This window comes from Colias eurytheme, chromosome 19 (assembly GCF_061535395.1).
Source record: "Colias eurytheme isolate Ceu_HAF_F1 chromosome 19, ilColEury1 Martin Lab GWU primary, whole genome shotgun sequence".
In the NCBI taxonomy this organism is placed as follows: Eukaryota; Metazoa; Arthropoda; class Insecta; order Lepidoptera; family Pieridae; genus Colias; species Colias eurytheme.
In genome coordinates, this window is record NC_142998.1 from 919,336 (window position 1) to 938,885 (window position 19,550).

A 19,550-nucleotide genomic window follows, 5' to 3' on the forward strand; every position below is an offset into this window, starting at 1 on the left:
CGATTGAAAAGCCAGTCTTAAAAGAAAGCTATTTAAATAATACCTGTAAACAGGTGTTTAAGAGATGTTAAAAAATAAGTAAAATTATTAGTCATGAGAAGTGATTTGTAAGATCCGCTTACGAACACTTAGTTGTAATTTCCATACGATTTCCAAGAAAGGTTAAATGGCTGAAACAGATCAGTTGATCTGCCTATAATTATAGAGATGTAATTACTTCCAATGATAGCAAAAACAGATACATAACAAACGCAGGCGCAGGGATGCGAGTTACACAGTCGCCGATGTACTGACCTACGATATGGACCACAAATTATTGTTCTGTGAGAATACATTTTTCTTATCTATATACTAATATTATAAAGCTAAAGATTTTGTTTGTTTGTTTGAACGCGCAAATCTCAGGAACTACTGGTCAGATTTGAAAAATTATTTCGGTATTAGATAGCTCATTTATCGAGGAAGGCTATAAATTATAATATCATCACGATAAGACCAACAGATGTCGAGCACTGCGGGTAAAACCGCAGGGAACAGCTAGTTATTGATATTAGGACATTTATATTTTAAATACAAGCTAATAGTTCTATTTTAATTGCGAATAGATAGAAAGATACCTACGGATAAATAAAGAGAAAACAGAGTCGAACCAAGTTAAGATCTCCATTCTTCGGCGCTGCAAAGGTTTTGCAAAAGTTGTTTCCAATTGTAACAAAAATTACCTTAATTGTTGCTCTTAAATATTCTAATATAGTCCGTAGTCCTGAAAATCTAGTCTATAATTAGAGTAAGGAGATGTACAGATAGATTTTTGTAAATGCAAATATTATAGGTATTCATAGATGCGATGAATATCAATCTTATAAATATTAAATTTCCAAATACGTAACACCAAAAATTTACCCCTTACAACCAAATTACAACTCTATTCCTTTTCAACTTTCAACATATTAATCCTATTAGTTTTTTTTTGCATAAATAGTGCTCGCAGTGTTATCTGCGAGCGTGTATGCTGTGGATATCAAGATATTGGATACATCAGACATAAAACTTCAACTGGAAAACAATCCTCATGGTGGACTTAACGTTATATCCGATCGCAGTAAGTATTATTTATTTTTAGCATACAAATTCATTCCAATGATTATAATTTTGCACGCCTCTTAAGCGAAGCGTTGAGGTGGGTACTACCTACTGTCACTTCGCGCAAAACATCTGATTTTTCAAACTTAAAATGTCTTTATGTATCATACATTGCACTTGTAAGATAATACATACACACACATATTAAGAAAAAACACTATTTTTAACGTTCATGATATTTTTGATGTCATTTTTGTTATTTAAACTAGTTAAAAAACAGTTTAAAAAAGTTCTGTCTTGGACGTCCGTGTGTCTGTAACTATGTGCGGATCCTTTTTCTTGTTAACACGATAGCGACCGAAATACTTTACTAATCTAGTCTTTTTTTTTCTCTTACGCTTGAGTATGCTCAGGAATAGAACCCTTTCATTTTTCAGGGTCTGATTCGATGTGGTTTAATTGTTATTAAATAAACAAAAATAATAATTAATAAATATTTATTAAAAAAAAATTATGAGGCGTGCACTTTTGGATTTTCCAAATATTTTTTTGTATATGCCAGGGATCGAAGACCTCTCAGTTCTAGGATCACACATTTATCACCACCAATTTTGTGTAGTACCGAGATTTAATGAAATCGATTAAATTCATTTTCAAATCTCCCATGACAAATCAATGTAAAACGAAAACGAAGTTACATAAATAAAAAGATTTTAAATTTAAGCCGAAATAAGTTAAATAGTCTTTCATCAATTTTTAAGCAAGATCTCATCTTTAATCCATTACATATATTCCTCAGAGGGTCTCCGAGAAACCATTTCCGTGATAGGCCGTCACGCCGGAGACATTAAAGATACGAATCAAGATGGAGACATCATCCTACAATACGAGAACGATACACGACTCACTATTACGGCTAAAGAAGTGACCAATGGCCATCTCATTACATTTACCTGGCTCTCAGGAAACAAAGAGCGGCTTGAAGATTGCGTTAATTTAGGTAGATATTTATAACCCATTGTTTGTAGTAATTATTGACAATAAGAATGTATTTTCTAACGTGTAAAGGAATTTTCCTGTTTGAGCTGTATTTTTTCTCGAAATCAGTGTTTGTCTTAGCATCTTAGTTATCCATTTATTATTTTCAGTCACAATGGCTTTCAAACAAAACTAAAGCAATGAACTCTAATAACTTTTATGTGATTAATCCGTGAACAAAAACCTAGATTATTAACCTATATTCTATTTTTTAGGTAGCCATCATTGGTACGGAGGACCACAACAAAAACGTCAGTACTGGCCAATCGAAAAACTGCTCTTGCAAGATTATTCGTACGTCACGAAAGAAGCAGACAATTGCGCTGTAGCCGAACCATACTGGCTCAATTCTAACGGCATTTTTTATTACTTCGACAAGAAAGTTCCCCTTTTCGTAAATCAGAATAACATAGATAAGCATGCTGCGTGTTTCTATGCAGAAATAAAACCTCCCTATTCAAAAAAGAGGGAAATAAACGAATTAGTTTACGCATTGGGTATTTTTGATAATCCAAGGGCAGCTCATGAGTTTGCCATAGAAAAATATTTGAAGAAACCCAATGGATTGCCAGATGAAGGCATGCTTACGTACCCTATATGGTCTACGTGGGCAAGATATAAAAGAGGCATTAACCATGACGTAGTATTAAAGTTTGCGAATGAAATCATTACCCATGATTTTAAACGCAGTCACATAGAGATAGATGATGTTTGGGAAAAATGTTATGGATCTCTTACCGTAGACGAGAGGAAGTTTCCTGACTTTAAGAATACTATCGCTACTTTAAAAGAGATGGGATTTAGAGTTACGATGTGGGCTCATCCGTTTATTAATAAGGATTGTGAACCTTGGTATTCTGAGGCAGTGGAAAAAGGGTAAGCAGAAAAAAAAGGATAAGTTCAATGATATTATCTGATAAATTTTTTTTTCGATTTCATCTTCGTTTGATATGGTGTCTGCGGTTATGAAAACCTTCCCTGCTTTAATATATTTTGATTTTCCCATCAAAAACAGGTTGTCGTTATGAAGTTTTTGCAAAAACAAACGTTCGAATATTTTTGTTTCAGAATTATTTTTGATTGTATTATTAAAAAAAATAACATCACATGAATCCAAAAAAAATATGTCTCTATTATCACTTTAAAAAAAATCTTACCAATTATAATCCCCTTTCAGTTACCTAGTGTTATCCGAATACGGTTCAGTAGAAACTAGCTGGTGGAATGACAATGGTACCACCACAGCATACATCGACTTTACCAACCCAGACGCGCGTGTCTGGTACACAGAGAGACTGAAGAACTTGCAAATGGAGTATGGCGTGGATAGCTTTAAGTTCGACGGTGGAGAGTCTAGTTGGTCGCCGCAGGTAGGTAATTTATTTTCCACAGAAATAGATAGATTACTCTTATTCCCAAATGAGCAAAACCTGTCCTATTAAAATTAGCAGTTTTATTTTAGAAAATCCCAGCCTTGAGCTGTACGTAGCATTGAGCAGAACAGCAGAACCATCAAAATCCGTTCAGTGGTTTTCGTGGGAAAGAATATAAAACATTCATACATTGTTACAAAAATTCGCGTTTAAATATTATGAGGAAGTAGGATAAATTAAAATTCTATTGGTATTTTTTAGATTCCAGTACTTAAAGGCGATATCAACGACCAGCCGGGTGTCATAACAGCAGACTACGTGCGAACTGTGGCGCAGTTTGGGCCTTTAGTTGAAGTTAGAACTGGATATAGGTAACATTTAAAAGAAGTGTAAAGTTGCCATAATTTTAAATTTGACAGAACTTTAGCCTACAAAAATTATGGCCGTTGCACAGCGAATACCTAAGCTGTGTTGGATATAGCAATGAAGCAAACACCAATCAGAATTGCACTCCAACGTTAGGAACGTGTCTTATTTTACCATACCTTCCTGTACCTTTAACTATACCTACACCAGTTGATAAAAGCATTACTCTAGGACGCAAGATCTACCCGTCTTCCTGCGCATGATAGACAAGGATAGTTACTGGACCTTCGAGAACGGTCTTCCAACAGTCATCACCACATTACTCCAACTGAACATGAACGGCTACTCTCTGGTGCTGCCAGATATGATCGGTGGCAATGGCTATAATGAACCTCCTTCGAAAGAACTATTCATACGGTGGTTGCAAGCGTGTACATTTATGCCTAGTTTACAGTTTTCCTATGTGCCGTGGGATCTTGATAATGAGGTATAATTCAGTAATATTTTACATGCAAAATATATATTTTGTTTTATTGATTTATGTTTCGTAACAAAAGGCAAATATTTAAATATTTAGAGAATGTAGAGGGCAAAATTCAATTCAGTTTTTCATTAGAACCCCATAAAAGTACTAGAGAACTGAACAATCTTTTGTGTTTCAGTAGCTTTTATGTTTAAAAAGTCTGTAACAAAACAGCTTATTACTGAATAGGTATATAACTATTCCAGACGATAGCAATAAGCAAGAAATTCGTCGATCTACACGAAGCATTCGCGCCAAAACTGCTAGAGGCGTGTTCGAGAGCGGTACAAGACGGGTCACCTGTCAACCCGCCTATTTGGTGGATAGAACCTAATAATACTGAAACCTATGATATTTGGGACCGTGAGTTAACATTTAACTTGAACTAGGATGTCTTTGTAAATATAATTTACTTATAAAATTTGACTAGAATGAGCTAAGATGTCTTTTTAAATTTAATTAATGTCTCTTTGATCTTAGAATTAAACAAGTACCTACGTGGTGCATGGCAATACTTAGGTAAAATATTATTGCGATGGGGCAGTCACAATTTTTAAAGTTCATTTACTAAACAATTTACAAATGCATTTTGAAGAGATAAAACATTACCTTTTTTTCGGTAAATAATGTGCATTTTAAATGTTCCTCTAAATTATACATTTCGTGTTTTCAGAGTACATGCTCGGTGAAACAATTTTAGTAGCTCCTGTCATAGAACATGGCGCTAAGAAACGTGACGTCTATTTGCCAAACGGAAAATGGCAGGCTCAAGGAAATCCAGACAAAATACATGATGGTGGTGATTGGATAAGAGGTTATCCAGCGCCATTGGATACTTTGCCTTATTTTATAAAGGTGTAGAATAAGTTTGAATGTAGAGTAGAAAATAATGTATCATCCACAGTATCATCAGTTCGTGTATTTTTATTAATAAATTATTATGTTAAAACACGTTTTTTACTCACACCATCGTTCCTCATAAAAATAATTTAAAGGGTTCTACTGAACTTATGATTAATTAGCATATTGTACTATCAATAAACAAATTTACTTAGCTATCTTATTTAGCTATCTCTATCAATCCTTTCCTTACACATAAGAAAAATTTTCTAAAAATTCTAACCGAATAAAATAGAGGTTTATAGGTATGAAAAAAACTTATTTAATTGGAATCAAATATAATTTATTCCATAAAAATACTAAGAATTAACAACAATATCTGCAACAAGACCATTTCCAAGTATCCTGAAATCTTCTAAAATGGCTTCAATATTCACTTTATATTTTGTTTCTTCGTTCACTTTGACAGGTTTCACTCCGTTTGCGTTTATAATCTGAAAACAAATCATTAATAAATAAAAATAACAAATAAAATACGGGAATTATCCTAAAAATTATACAGGTAAAAACTTAGTAAAAGGAGGTTTTTTCCGGCAAAAAATACTATTTTTTAATACATATTTTTGTATAATGTGTGCCCAAAAAGTCAATTCTAAATAATCTACCTGAAAATCTCTATGCTCTTTGACGTGTGGTTTCCATAACACCGCGATGACGTCACCGCCATAGTGGTCGTGGAAAAATAGCGCGAACTCGTCGTATGCACTCTGAAATAATATTAAAAGTTTCATACATCTATATTTTAATTAACGAATTTATTACCACGATATTATTTATAGTTTTTTTTCGACATTTACAGCGTTGACGTTTTTAATATTTTAATAGTTGCGCAGCTATGTAGCAGTAGCTTTACTGGTAGCATATAGTTAAAAAAAACAATAATTTTTTGTAAAATTTATGAAAAGGTAGCAGCTAAGAACAAAAATGAATTATTTAAAATTATATATGACCAGCTTTCCGCTCGCGGCTTCACCCGCGTTTTCAAAGCAAAACCCGCGTATTTTTCGTTCCCGTATGATTTCCGGGATAAAACCAATCCTATGTGTTAATCCAAGTTCCCCTCTATATGTGTGCTAAATTTAATTGTAATCGGTTCAGTAGTATTTGCGTGAAAGACTAACAAACATACTCATCTCACAAACTTTCGTATCATATATATATAAAGCTACACTACCACTCACTCACTCACTCACTGACTGACATCGCTTTTCTCGGAAACTACGTGGAAAGTTGGGGGGATTTTGACGTGATCGTGTAGAGGTGCGCCGAGTGACCAGAGGAAAAATATAGCGATCTCGATCATCTTCGAAAACCAAGTGGACCCCTGGAGGTGCGCAAAAACGGTGATACCTGGAGGGGGGGTGTCTGAACAAAAAATGCTCGGAACTGGTGGCGATTACCAGGGGGGGTGGAAAAATGGCGATTTTCGCGAAAACAAGATGGCCGCCGTACTTTGCCAAAATCGCCGTTTATGAATCCTTACGTCTCAAATTTGGCACACGTGCTCTGTTCGAGCCGGCGAATCGATCGGTGCCCCGTTCGAGTGGCTCCGGGCCCCCGTTTCCAACTTCCATACAACGTAAAATCCAACGGCCCGCGGAAACGGTGCGAGTTGGGTTGGGGGTGTCGGAACTAAAAATGATCACCACCCTGGGACGCTACCAGGGAGCCGTAGTGGGATGCTCGATTTTGGAATTTTTCCATTTTTGGCGCAAACATAAAAACGTAAATTTAGACGAGACGAGCAACGGAGAAATACACCAATGATGCATTCGTACTCGCCCAGCTCCCAGGATATCCAGAAAAATACGAAATCTTAAACTTTCCCTCATCTCTCGAAGACAGTCAACGGCCCGCGCAAACGGTAGCAGCTACATCTGGGGTGCTCAAACTAAACTTGTAGTAGACCTCGAGCAATTACCACAGATAGTGAAAAAAATTCAAAATGGCGGAAAAAATGGCCGCCGCCATACAAATGCTAAAATGGCCATCGCTGGTCCGATCGCGCTGAAACTTGGCACAGGGGCTTTAATCGAGCCTCACATTACGTTGGCATACTCATCATCGAGTTTCCATCGCTGGTTTCCGAGTTTCATACAACGCAAAATTCGACGGCTCTCCGAAACGGCGCCAGATAGCCGGGGGGTGTAGAACTAAAAAATAATCAGGAAGATGGGGTGCTACCAGGGCAATTGAGAAATTTCAAATTGGACGTAATTTTTTTTTCAAAAATGGCCGATTTTTCGAGGCAAGATGGTGGCGCCGGTTACTTTACGATCGGTCTGAAAATTGGCTTCTGTGCTCTAATCGGCCATATTTACAAAACTGCATACTCAGAATCTCACTCCGACCCCTGGTTTCCATTTTCCATACATCACGAAATTCAACGGCTCTCTGAACCGGTGGCAGGTAGGTCGGGGTCGCCGAAGTAAAAAATGCTTCAAAACCTGGTCCGCTTCGAGGCATATAAAAATTTTTGGTAAAAAGCGGAATTTTTTTTTTTAGAAAATTTTGTATGGAAATTTCCATAGTAGGAAGGATAATAGGAATATAGCAACGGAAAAAGATGGTACCGCGGGCTGCTTGCTGCCCGCGCACCGCGCAACCTCGAAGGTCGACAGCCTCCCGGAGTAGAAAATATTTATTAACTTTTGAACTACCGCACGAGCCAAGCGAGCGAAGCGAGCGAATCACGGCAGCGGCTGGCGTAAATATTCAAATAGGTAGCGAGGAGTGAAGCGACGAGCGAGTTAAGTTAACTTTTGAACTACCGCACTAGCCAAGCGAGCGAAGCGAGCAAGTCACGTCAGCGGCCGGCGTAAATATTCAAAGAAGTAGCGAGGAGCGAAGCGACGAGCGAGTTAGGTTAACTTTTGAACTACTGCACTAGCCAAGCGAGCGAAGCGAGCAAGTCACGTCAGCGCCCGGCATAAATATTCAAAGAAGTAGCGAGGAGTGAAGCGACGAGCGAGTTAGGTTAACTTTTGAACTACCGCACTAGCCAAGCGAGCGAAGCGAGCAAGTCACGTCAGCGGCCTGCGTAAATATTCAAAGAAGTAGCGAGGAGCGAAGCGACGAGCCAGTTAGGTTAACTTTGGAACTACTGCACTAGCCAAGCGAGCGAAGCGAGCAAGTCACGTCAGCGGCCGGCGTAAATACTCAAAGAAGTAGCGAGGAGCGAAGCGACGAGCGAGTTAGGTTACTTTTGAACTACCGCACTAGCCAAGCGAGCGAAGCGAGCAAGTCACGTCAGCGGCCGGCGTAAATATTCAAATAGGTAGCGAGGAGCGAAGCGACGAGCGTGTTAAGTAAACTCTTTAACAGTTTATTATGAAAAGTCACTGCCCGCTATCGATTAGACACCTCAAAATGATGAAATTCGAGGATCACGTTTCAAGAATTTAACCAATATTTGAATAAGTAATTTATAAACAGTTTCGACTGACTGTAGAATCGCTGTTAGCAGATGTAACAAATGGACAGGAAATTCAAATGCATTTTCAAATGACTGAAGATTTCTGCCCTGGGATGAGCCGCGAGCTGCTTGCAGCTCGCGCACCACGCACCCTCGAAGGTAGACAGCCCCCCGGAATAGAAAATATTTGAATGGGAAATTTATAAGCACTTGCGATTGACTGTGGAATCGCTGTTAGCAGATATTAACAAATTGACGGGGAATTTTTATGCATTTTCAACTGACTGAAGATTTCTGCCCTGGGATGCTTCGCGGGCTGCTTGCAGCCCGCGCACCACGCACCCTCGAAGGTGGGCAGCCTCCCGAAGTGGAAAATACTTGAATGGAGAATTTATAAGCATTACCGACTGACTGTAGAATCGCTGTTAGCAGATGTAACAAATGGACAGGAAATTCGAATGCATTTTCAAATGACTGCCCTATTGCTTCAACCCAGAGGCAAAAGAGGCTCGCGGGCTGCTTGCAGCCCGCGCACCACGCACCCTCGAAGGTCGACAGCATTTCAAAATAGAAAATATTTGAATTGGGAATTTATAAGCACTTCCGATTGACTGTGGAATCGCAGTTAGCAGAAAATTATAAATGGACTTGGAATTCTAACACATATTCTAATGACTGCCCTATTGCTTCAACCCAGGGGCAAAAGGGGCTCGCGGGCTGCTTGCAGCCCGCGCACAACGCACCAGCTAGTCCTACTAATATAATATTATAAATGCGAAAGTTTGTGAGGATGTGTGTGTGTGTGTGTGTATGTTTGTAATTCTTTCACGCAAATACTACTGAAAACAAACAAAACGCGGGCGAAGCCGCGGGCGGAAAGATACTTTATAATATTAGTAGGAAGGATTGCTAATTTCTAAAATCTCACCCTCAAATCGCGCAAATACTCTTCCACTACATGAAAATCAAGCACGGGTATGACGTCACAAGTCCCCTGCACACTGCGTGCCCGCGGCGCACAGTCCACGCGCTCAGTGCGGAGCGGCGCCGAGCGTAGTTGCAATAGTGCGTCGTAGCCCGAGAGGGACGGGACAAACGCGCCCTGCAAACGGTACAACGGTATAGGCACAGAATACATAATAGTAGCTAAACGCTACAGAACGGACACTCTCCGCCTCCCACCAAAATTAAACACTTACCTCACCCCGCACGATCAGTCTAAAATTGGTCCACCTTTTTCTACAGGGACGATACGCAACGAAGATTGACAACATTAATCAAACGTTATACAACATGTATTAATTGACTTAAAGTAATTTTATTACTTTGGATTTGTGATTATCGTTTTCGTAGAAAATGGTTAGATATTGTGCTGTTTACGGATGTATTTCATCAGAATAGTGGTCCTTCGACCCGGATGTGAATCAAATTAGTCAAACTATAAATTTTAGTAATATATTTTTTTATAAATGAGATTGTTCTTAATAATAAAAAAACAATCTCAACTTTATCTATTACTAAAATACTTACAAGCAAATTTTCCTCCCCTTTTTCCACCCCCTTCTCCACATATTGCAGGGTAGCTCTAGCCAACCCCTGTGCCCGGGCCACGACTTGCTGAGTCGGATTTGATAAACTCCATGCGGATGGTAGATCGCCATCGTACGACGTGGCTATGAACATCGCCGGTTTGTTGGAAGATTCCATGAATTTCCGCTCTATTTCTGTTATTTCTTCACCTGGAATACATTTTATGACTTTGAATATTCTATAATATAAAAAACAAAAAAATTAAAAAAATTGACAACAATAAATAGCACTACCCAACAAAAAACATTTATTTGCTTGTTAAGTAGAATTTAAAAATAATATATCGTGTAAAACTTTACGTTTTAGCAGAACTAACAATTTTTCAGCAGGCATTTTTAATGTTTAAATGGATGCTCAACTATTATTTCCGCATTACATGAATTACAAAATAACAAATTCAGATTCTAAAAGTGTCTAATTATATCTTCAACACAAAATAACATAATTGAACATAATTAGATAATTTTTTTTTACACAAAACAAAATTTCTACCATAGCTTCAAAATTAAAACCATATAATTTCAATAAAATAAATGCAAAAACAACTCACGCGTCATATCCTCATTAAAATCGAGCACGTACATCTGGCTTCTCCAGTCCGTATCGGCCAATAGTTTCAACGCTCTATACATCCCCGTGGTGGGATGTGTGGGGGGGGATAGTGGGGAGGGGAGGATGAAGGGGATGGCGGCGAGGAGTTCCACCAGGGGGGCGGGGAAGTGGGGGGGAGAGAGGAGGTGGGAGGATAGCCAGCGTTTGAGGATGCACGCGGTTGGCCCGTAGGCTGGGTGCTTTGTGTGGAGGCTGCGGGTAGATGGAAGTTTTGTAATGTGGGTAGTTAAATATTTGTTGAGTTAACACTATTATAACTTTAAAGCTAGTTTTTAATTTAATTGAATATGTAAACAAATAGTAATGAATAACTTTTACCATTATTATTTATATTTCGAAAATAAATGACTTACGATATGATTTACTTGAATACTTGTGACAGTTAAACAACTCCTATTTATTATTGACGTTAATAGTCGACCTTTACAGAAAAAAAATCAGCCAACTTTTCATAACATTATTTTGTAAAATTAACATAAGTAACCAATAAAAATATGAAATCCCAATTTTACCTCAAACATCACTATTATTTAAACCAAACTAAAATATATTATTCCTTGACTCACCCATGCAAAGCGCTCCTTAACCGCGGCAAGAGCACAGTCTCACACTGCAATCTCAAACTACCTTCACTTTCCTTAAACTTAACCACTCCATTTTCCATTTCCCGTCTCAAAAGAGTTATTTCCTTTGGATGCGCTATCTCCAGTCTAAATGCTAAGCCGTTTTTCATGACGTCGATGTGTGTGGGATAGGCCTGGCTCGGTAAAGTGTACTGTTGTGTGATTCGGTCGGAAATTTGCAAGTGGAATGCCGCTTTAAGGCATCGGAAGGCCTCGATTTCTCCTGGCCATTTGCCGCTGTGTGCTGTAAAGTGGATGGTTTTAGAGATAACCATATATTCACGTTACGAACAAAGAAATAATTATAATTATTATAATCATTAAAAAAAAAGTTGGTTGTCTGTAAAGTCGGTTTACTGACGATAGTTGAACGTGACAACGTCCGATTGTGCTTCTTTGTCGCTCGTTCCGCGCTCTCGCTTGCACTTCAAGCCTTACATGGAACGCCTCAGAGCGAGGTAACGCCGCATGAGTCATGTTTTTTCGTGCGTGCAGCCGGCTCTATCGAATTATAAGACGTTGTCACGTCAAAAGTCATTATTATCAGCATTTCCTAGAATATTCTTTCCTCTCGTTTGAAATACCATAATTTTTCATAACTCTCTTATAAAGGTTTACAGTATTATATTATTGCATCAGCGCACACACATATACAGAAATTTAAAGTAAAGTGATAATTTTAATGTATTTCTTTTACAATCTATTAATAATTGAAGACAAATATAAAACGTATTTAAAACATAACAATCTGAAAACGGAAAAATAAATAAAAAAAATGTGTGCGTGTGTACTAGTGTAAACACGCAAGAAGTGAAACTTCTTTATGACCTTATTTTTCAAAAAATAATTTACTATATGCAACTTTACAGAAATACGTCGACACGCGTGGTAGGGATAAGAACAAGATGGCGCGTAACGGAAAAATGTCACGCGTAACGAAAAAATGTTACACTAAATTTTTTTCCAACCCTGATAAAGAAGTTTCACTTCAATAATTTTCCGTCTAATGATTGACGACCATTTGACAATTAATAAATTCTATAACTTACTCAACTCAACGATAGCCTTATTAGCTGGTGTGTACTCCGGTATGTATGGCTTCTTATCATCCTGGGGCAGCTTCAAGAGGCAGGTGGAAGCCCGTCTCCAGGCCCGAGGGTCTGATGAACTGGGCACAGCTGGTGTGGGGCAGCAGTAGCTGAACACGGGGGATGTTCCTGGAAATCATTTTAACGTGATAACGTTTTTAAAATCGTTTTAGTCGGGTGACATGTTCAGAAACTTGTGTCACACCAAAACCTCACGAGCGCGATCGCAGGTATAACGAGAGAGAGACGGACCGATCTCCCGTCTCATCTCGAGCGCTGCCACCAATAAGACGTTATCACGTAAACATCTCGATCGTAAACCTACTTTACAAACAACCAATTTTTTACTTGAGTATTATCATCTATTATGTTTTGTACTATACTAGCTTTCCGCCCGCGGCTTCGCCCGCTTTGTCTAAAACATAATAAATTATATACTAAAACCTTCCTCTTGAATCACTCTATCTATTAAAAAAACGCATCAAAATCCGTTGCGTAGTTTTAAGATTTAAGCATACATAGGGACATAGGGACAGAGAAAGTGACTTTGTTTTATACTATGTAGTGATGGACAAAGATACTTTAAAAAGTGACTATATAGTGCTTTGCTGATTATTCTCTGTAGATGTGTGTGTATATTTAATAAACACTTGAAAAAGTTTACATGAGTTACTACTCCCTGATTGAGACCGCATATTATGTATTAGCAATAAGGTCGCTTTAAAATGAATGTTTATCTTTTTTAATTGGGCTACTCTGTAAAAAAGCGATAATATGTAGTTGTACATAAAATAATACACGTGGACTTCCGAACATCCTCTTTTTTTCGTCGGTTAAAAAATGATTTTTATTTCCACCATCTAATAATAAAAAAACAGCAAAAGCGGGATAAAGCACTAATTATCCAGATCATATTACTGTATGTTTTTTACTATATGTTCAAATTATGTATGTTTTTTATTACTGGTATTGTACAATAAAGTGTCATAAATAAATAAAAAAAAAATATATATGACCACTAGAAACAGCACTGACTCACCATAAACAGCGCTAATCTCCAAGGGAAGCTGAGTCAATCCTCTCAGATCCCTCCTCAACTCGTCGAAGGTCTGCAGCACGTGGACCGCCAGCTCTTCCATCTGGTCTCCATTGGATTCCTTACGGGCTAGAAGGCTGTCGAAATGCCCGCATATGTGGTATATTTCTGATGAGGGTATACCTGTAAAGAAATGAATAATAAATTTAACACATAAGTTCGGTTTGCAAATTATGTTTAAAGACAATCATAGTGGATATTTACAAATAATCCGGCTCGAAGGACCAAATCTAAAAATACTCCAAATACAAGATAATTATTTTTAAAACTTAATAATGATAATACCCAGTGCATACAAACAAAAAATAACTATAGATTGACATAATAATTCATAGTGAAAAGTTATTTAAAAATTTGTTACTCCTCTTCATTTCATCTTTCATACATAAAAATTTAATTTAGGCAGTTAATTCCAAAACAAAGACTCTCACCATACTTCAACTGCATCAAATAGTCTACAATCTGTGTGGACACATTTCTCCGTTGCGCTGGTGTGTGTGCGCTCCATACACACGCCTCTGTGTGCGTGCCGTCTTGGAAACGACGCAGTTCCGATTTGTCGCCCCAGAATAACCTATGCACGAGTACATTCATTTTTATAAGAAACTAGAGGTCCACCCAGTTTCGCCCGTGGTACATATTATTTCGCAATAAAAGGTAGCCTATGTCCTTTCTCGGGTATCAAAATATCTCCATACCAAATTTCATGCAAATTGGGTCAGTAGTTTAGGCGTGATTGAGTAATAGACAGACAGACAGAGTTACTTTCGCATTTATAATATTAGTATGGATAAGTATATAAGTATGGATGTATAACATACCTAAACTGTTCTGCCTCTGGGAGATTAGCTTCTGGGCCTTTATCAACGATTCTTGTTGCATTTGACGAGTTCAAAACTAATCCAAATGACAACTTCTCTTCGAACCTGGAATAATACACAATTTATAAAAAAATCTTATTTTAAACATGCATATAAATTTCCGCAGCTCTACATTGAAGCTAAAGGATTTTAAGAGCTAAATCACAACAAAGCATAAAATAAAGTCGCTTTCCCTATGTCCCTTTGTATGCTTAAATCTTTAAAACTACGCACCGGATTTTGATGCGGTTTTTTTAATAGATAGAGTGATTCAAGAGGAAGGTTTTAGTATATAATTTATTAGGTTTAAGACAAAGCGGGCGAAGCCGCGGACGGAAAGCTAGTCATAAATATGAATGTTTTTGTTTGTTTGTCCATCTATCAAGTTACAATAGAGCAATTTTATACCTAGATACTGTTTTATTTTCTTTGACACTCCTAATAAAAACTAATTTAAATTTTAATCAAAATAATATCTTACCCATCCTTAGCTTTTTCTGGAGTACTCTTCACAGACCAGGTAAAATCAGCATCAACCAATTGCAGAATTAGATCAACTCTATCTGTAAGACCTTTTGTGAGGAGAGAATACAGAGTTTCCACTACTAAGGGTAACTCGTCAATGCCATAGTTCAGTTTTTCTTGCTTCGGTACTGTTTTTAAGATGAACGACTTTAAATTTTGAATGTTCTTGAATCTGTAAGTATTATGGCTTGGTTGAAAGGCATGAAAAGTTGAAGAATTTTATTTTTATTCCATAAATTGTATAGAATTGTGTAATAGTGATAAACAAAATTGTACGTTTGTTGTATCTTTTTAAGTTTTATTGTAAAATACATTATTTTAATAAAATTTTGGCAATTTTCATATACAAGCAACTTATTTATATTTACTATTGTAAACAGCTATAAAAAATACTGCTTACTGTAAGAATTGCCATGCAAAATACTTGCACTAAATGTTTCTTACCTAATAATATGGTCAAACTGAGTCAAAGGCACCACTGGAGTCATAAAAAGCGGTATAAAGCTATTAATCTTTGGATGATCCAATATATCCACGGCCATAGCACTCTCTCGTCTCAACGCGTTATAAGTGCCCTTACACATTTGCCAGCAAATATTGTAGTACCCAGTTTTATCTAGAAAGACTACTGGGAAATATTGTAAGAACTCGTCTATTGGTGGTGTGTCATCTTCCTTGTATAGCGATAAACCTTTTGTATCCCACTCTGAGGTTTCTATAAAGAAAATTAAATGGTAATATTGAAGAACTCAATGAAGACATGAAAAATAGATTCAAATTAAAATGACATGTGATTAGGTCCGTCATAGTTTGTTTTACAAAAATTGTTATAAAAATAAACTGCACTATGGCAATATTATCTATCGGGTATATTATTTACATATTCAATGATATTTTTTTTTTTTATACATGACTAGCGGTCCGCCCCGGCTTCGCCCGTGGTACATATTTCGCAATAAAAGGTAGCCTATGTTCTTTCTCAGGGTCTAAAGATTGTCTGTGCCAAATTTCATCAAAATCGGTCTAGTAGTTTATGCGTGAAAACCATACATACATACATACACACATACATAATTACAAACCTTTCCTCTTTATAATATTAGTATAGATAATGATATACAGTGGTGGACGTTTAATTAGAAACAGGTAACACGATGAAGTAGTCATCAAGTTTATTTAACATTTGTGTATTAAAGTATTAGAGATTAAGCATTATTTCATATGTAATAGAACACCCGTTTATCTAGTTTTATAATAAATTGCTTAATTTTAATCAAACGTTAGCTTAAATTAATAAAATCAAACAACTTTAGGTGAAGTCTGATTTCCGCGTATTTTCAGTCTGGACAACAAATTAGAAACAGCATGTTTCGAGTGTTCTAAAGTCAAAACCTATTAAAATGCCGTCAATATTTTTTTCATCTATAAATATTTTCACCGTTTTGTAAACATTCTATCTAAAAGTTTCTGAAAATTAATTTACTTTGCAGCAAAAATGGGCAAAAGTAAGATTCGTGACCCATCAACAAGAAAAATAATTTTAAGTTTACAATTTGACAAAAGCTGGAGTTACAGGAAAATTGCAAATCATTTAGAGTGTTCGATAAAAAGATATTCAATGTTACAGTCTATTTCAATAAGCATGGTAGTTCTGATCAAGTGTCTAAAAAAGCTGGACCATGAAAAATCACTGCTCGCGAGGATAGGCAAATGATTCTTTTGGCAAAAATGGATCCATTTAAAAGCTCAAATTCTATTATAAAATTAGTTTTTTCCGAAGATGAACCACGCCATGTGTCGATGAGATCGGTTTTCGGGTGGTAAGTCGAGGCAAAATTGTTTGTGAGAGATGCCAGGAAAGTACAGCTTCTTATTAGGCAGGGAACGACGATTTGCATTTACTAAGAAATATTGTTTGAGAACAGTCCGCCAGTGAAAAAGTTTTATTTTGGGACGAAACAAATTAATTTAATCAATTCTGATGGCAAAAGATACGCGCGTCGTCCAGTTAACCATACCTTAGATAATAAATTAAAAACAGTTAAGCAAGGCGGAGGAAACATTATAGTATGGGGTTGTTTTTAGATTGTTATAATCTTTATAGACAACAACGGCTTTACAACGTCGTGGCTCAGATTGTAAAAGATTTTCACACGTTTGCAAAAACATATTTCCTAATAGAATTGGAACCTTTAAATGGATCTATCTTTGCGAAAAGAATAATTTACCTATCCTCGCGAGCAGTAGTTTTTCATGGTCAAGCTTTTCTAGGCACTTAATCAGAAGTACCATGCTCTTTGAAATAAACTATAGCATTGAATATTTTTTTATCGAACACTCTAAATGATTTGCAATTTGCCTGTAACTCCAGTTTTTGTCAAATTGTAAACTTAAAATTATTTTTCTTGTTGATGGGTCACGAATCTTACTTTTACCCATTTTTGCTGCAAAGTAAATTAATTTTCAGAAACTTTTAGATAGAATGTTTACAAAACGGTGCAAATATTTATAGATGAAAAAAATATTGACGGCATTTTAATAGGTTTTGACTTTAGAACACTCGAAACATGCTGTTTCTAATTTGTTGTCCAGACTGAAAATACGCGGAAATCAGACTTCACCTAAAGTTGTTTGATTTTATTAATTTAAGCTAACGTTTGATTAAAATTAAGCAATTTATTATAAAACTAGATAAACGGGTGTTCTATTACATATGAAATAATGCTTAATCTCTAATACTTTAATACACAAATGTTAAATAAACTTGATGACTACTTCATCGTGTTACCTGTTTCTAATTAAACGTCCACCACTGTAAGTTTTACTGTTTTACCTATGTATAACATTATTATCAAATAGTTGAGAACTGTACTTACTTAAATATATCCACACATTCCTAACAATCTGATAACTGCTCATAATATTATTGATCCGCTTCATCTGCACCAAGCAACACACTAACATGCTAATCACATGTCCAGATACATTCAATTTTCTTTGCCTTATCCAAATCTTTAGTAACACTATAGCCTGTTTCAAATTGTCGCTATTAGCAAGTGTCTGTTTCATGAAATCCTCATTTATTTTTGCCGTCAAGTCGCTCAATACACTAGCATTGTAATAAGGTGTTGGTGAACCAACTTCTGTATTTTCTTCATTCAACAACCATGATTCACGGAGATTGTTACGTCCAGGACTGAATCTGTGCAATTTATAAGCTTCCTCTTCACAAGTAAGGTTTATTCTTACTGATAATATATTGTTTAGCTTTCCCTTTGGATTTATATCTAATACAGGCTTTGTGAGACCTCCATTGAGCCATGAGTAGTTAATATTCTCTATTAAATCAGATTTTGACAAGTGTGAGGCGATAAAAGCAAGATAAGCTGCACGTTTTTTATGATATCTGTAATTAATCGAGTCATTTTTCGTGTATGTTTCTGCTGGGACTGTTATTTGTAAATCCACAATCAATTTTGAGCTTATAGCATTGCCCGAGGCATAAGAACCAACTATATCTATATCCTTGAATTTAAGGAACTTAAACATTGCCTTTGTTTTATGCAATTCAGTAGATATAGGCAGTTTCACTTTTAATTGCTTCGTAATTGCTTTTTCTGATAAATCATATTCTGTGCCATCTTCAGTGATGGATAACAGGTATTCCTTCAGTAAATTAAACCAATCATAAAATCGCTTTACCGTCTTCTCTTTAAGTTGCACTTCTTGCAATATCTCTTCTATTTGTAACCGGAATAAATTGGAGTTGAACAAATTTTCTGTTTCTTGTAGACGATTCAACTCTTTAGCAGTTGGTTGACGGTATAAATTTCTAATACGTTTCTTGCCATCTTTAGAAGCTTCTTCTGCCGGCCTTTTCCCATTTTCATTGAGAATATTTGATTCCCCATCGTCTTCTGAGATAGATGTTTTCATTTCCTAAAAAAAATATTTTTACGATATTTTACAATCAAAAACCTGATGTCCTTTATTTAAAATAAATATTGAAAACGTAAAACTCACGCTCTTAACCATTTTCTCACTCAAGATATTATTAAAACATTTATTTTAAGAACAAAATAACAATATTTGAGGTTACACTTTCGTAAACAACATGTTTCACTTCACATGTGAATAATTGTGAATTTTAGTTTGTCAATGTCAACACAAATGTCAAATGTCAATTATTGACAACTGTAAAAATGATTGCCATTCATAAAAAAATAAGAACCCTTTACTGGCACGTCCACAGTCCATGACACGTCCCCTTAGATCATTAAGTAATGATCTAAGCACGTCCCAGGTAGAAGGGGCAGTTCTAGTCAGGCACGACCTGTGGGCACGACCGTATCTTAGGTCAACGTGTTAATTTAATACCTATACCACGTAACACTTATTACTACTTATTACTATCATATTGTACTCTGTGCAGATATTTTAAATTTGGATTATCAATTT

The 19,550-nt window shown here is 36.3% G+C and overlaps 2 protein-coding genes across 2 annotated transcripts; one reads left to right on the top strand and one right to left on the bottom strand.

Annotated features, from left to right (window-relative positions):
- The first annotated feature begins 301 nt into the window (after positions 1–301).
- Positions 302–5,274, top strand: LOC149899931 (alpha-galactosidase MYORG-like). The gene is made up of 9 exons (XM_090113386.1): positions 302–323; positions 983–1,102; positions 1,883–2,083; positions 2,337–2,997; positions 3,299–3,491; positions 3,756–3,865; positions 4,092–4,347; positions 4,590–4,746; positions 5,057–5,274. Exons 1-9 carry the CDS (start codon positions 302–304, stop codon positions 5,242–5,244), a joined length of 1,908 nt encoding a protein of 635 aa, XP_089969512.1. The 3' UTR covers positions 5,245–5,274.
- A 275-nt stretch (positions 5,275–5,549) lies between these two features.
- On the bottom strand, positions 5,550–19,221 carry Mat89Ba (nucleolar protein 6 Mat89Ba). Its single transcript, XM_090113028.1, has 14 exons — positions 19,116–19,221; positions 17,969–19,031; positions 15,537–15,807; positions 15,049–15,264; positions 14,529–14,633; positions 14,139–14,281; positions 13,651–13,830; positions 12,573–12,740; positions 11,467–11,767; positions 10,839–11,092; positions 10,229–10,437; positions 9,627–9,800; positions 5,889–5,990; positions 5,550–5,717 (listed from the first exon to the last, which is right to left on the bottom strand). Exons 1-14 carry the CDS (start codon positions 19,125–19,127, stop codon positions 5,583–5,585), a joined length of 3,333 nt encoding a protein of 1,110 aa, XP_089969154.1. The 5' UTR covers positions 19,128–19,221; the 3' UTR covers positions 5,550–5,582.
- Between the last annotated feature and the right edge of the window lie 329 nt (positions 19,222–19,550).

Excerpts from the sequence above, each read along its gene's own strand:
- LOC149899931 (XM_090113386.1), top strand. The coding sequence starts at position 302 with ATGGACCACAAATTATTGTTCT. Across the intron at positions 2,084-2,336 it reads TGAAGATTGCGTTAATTTAG|GTAGCCATCATTGGTACGGA; the intron begins GTAGATATTTAT and ends TCTATTTTTTAG. Across the intron at positions 4,747-5,056 it reads AACCTATGATATTTGGGACC|AGTACATGCTCGGTGAAACA; the intron begins GTGAGTTAACAT and ends TCGTGTTTTCAG.
- Mat89Ba (XM_090113028.1), bottom strand. Across the intron at positions 15,808-17,968 it reads GAATGTGTGGATATATTTAA|AAACCTCAGAGTGGGATACA; the intron begins GTAAGTACAGTT and ends TTTTCTTTATAG. Across the intron at positions 14,282-14,528 it reads CCAGAGGCAGAACAGTTTAG|GTTATTCTGGGGCGACAAAT; the intron begins GTATGTTATACA and ends ACTCGTGCATAG.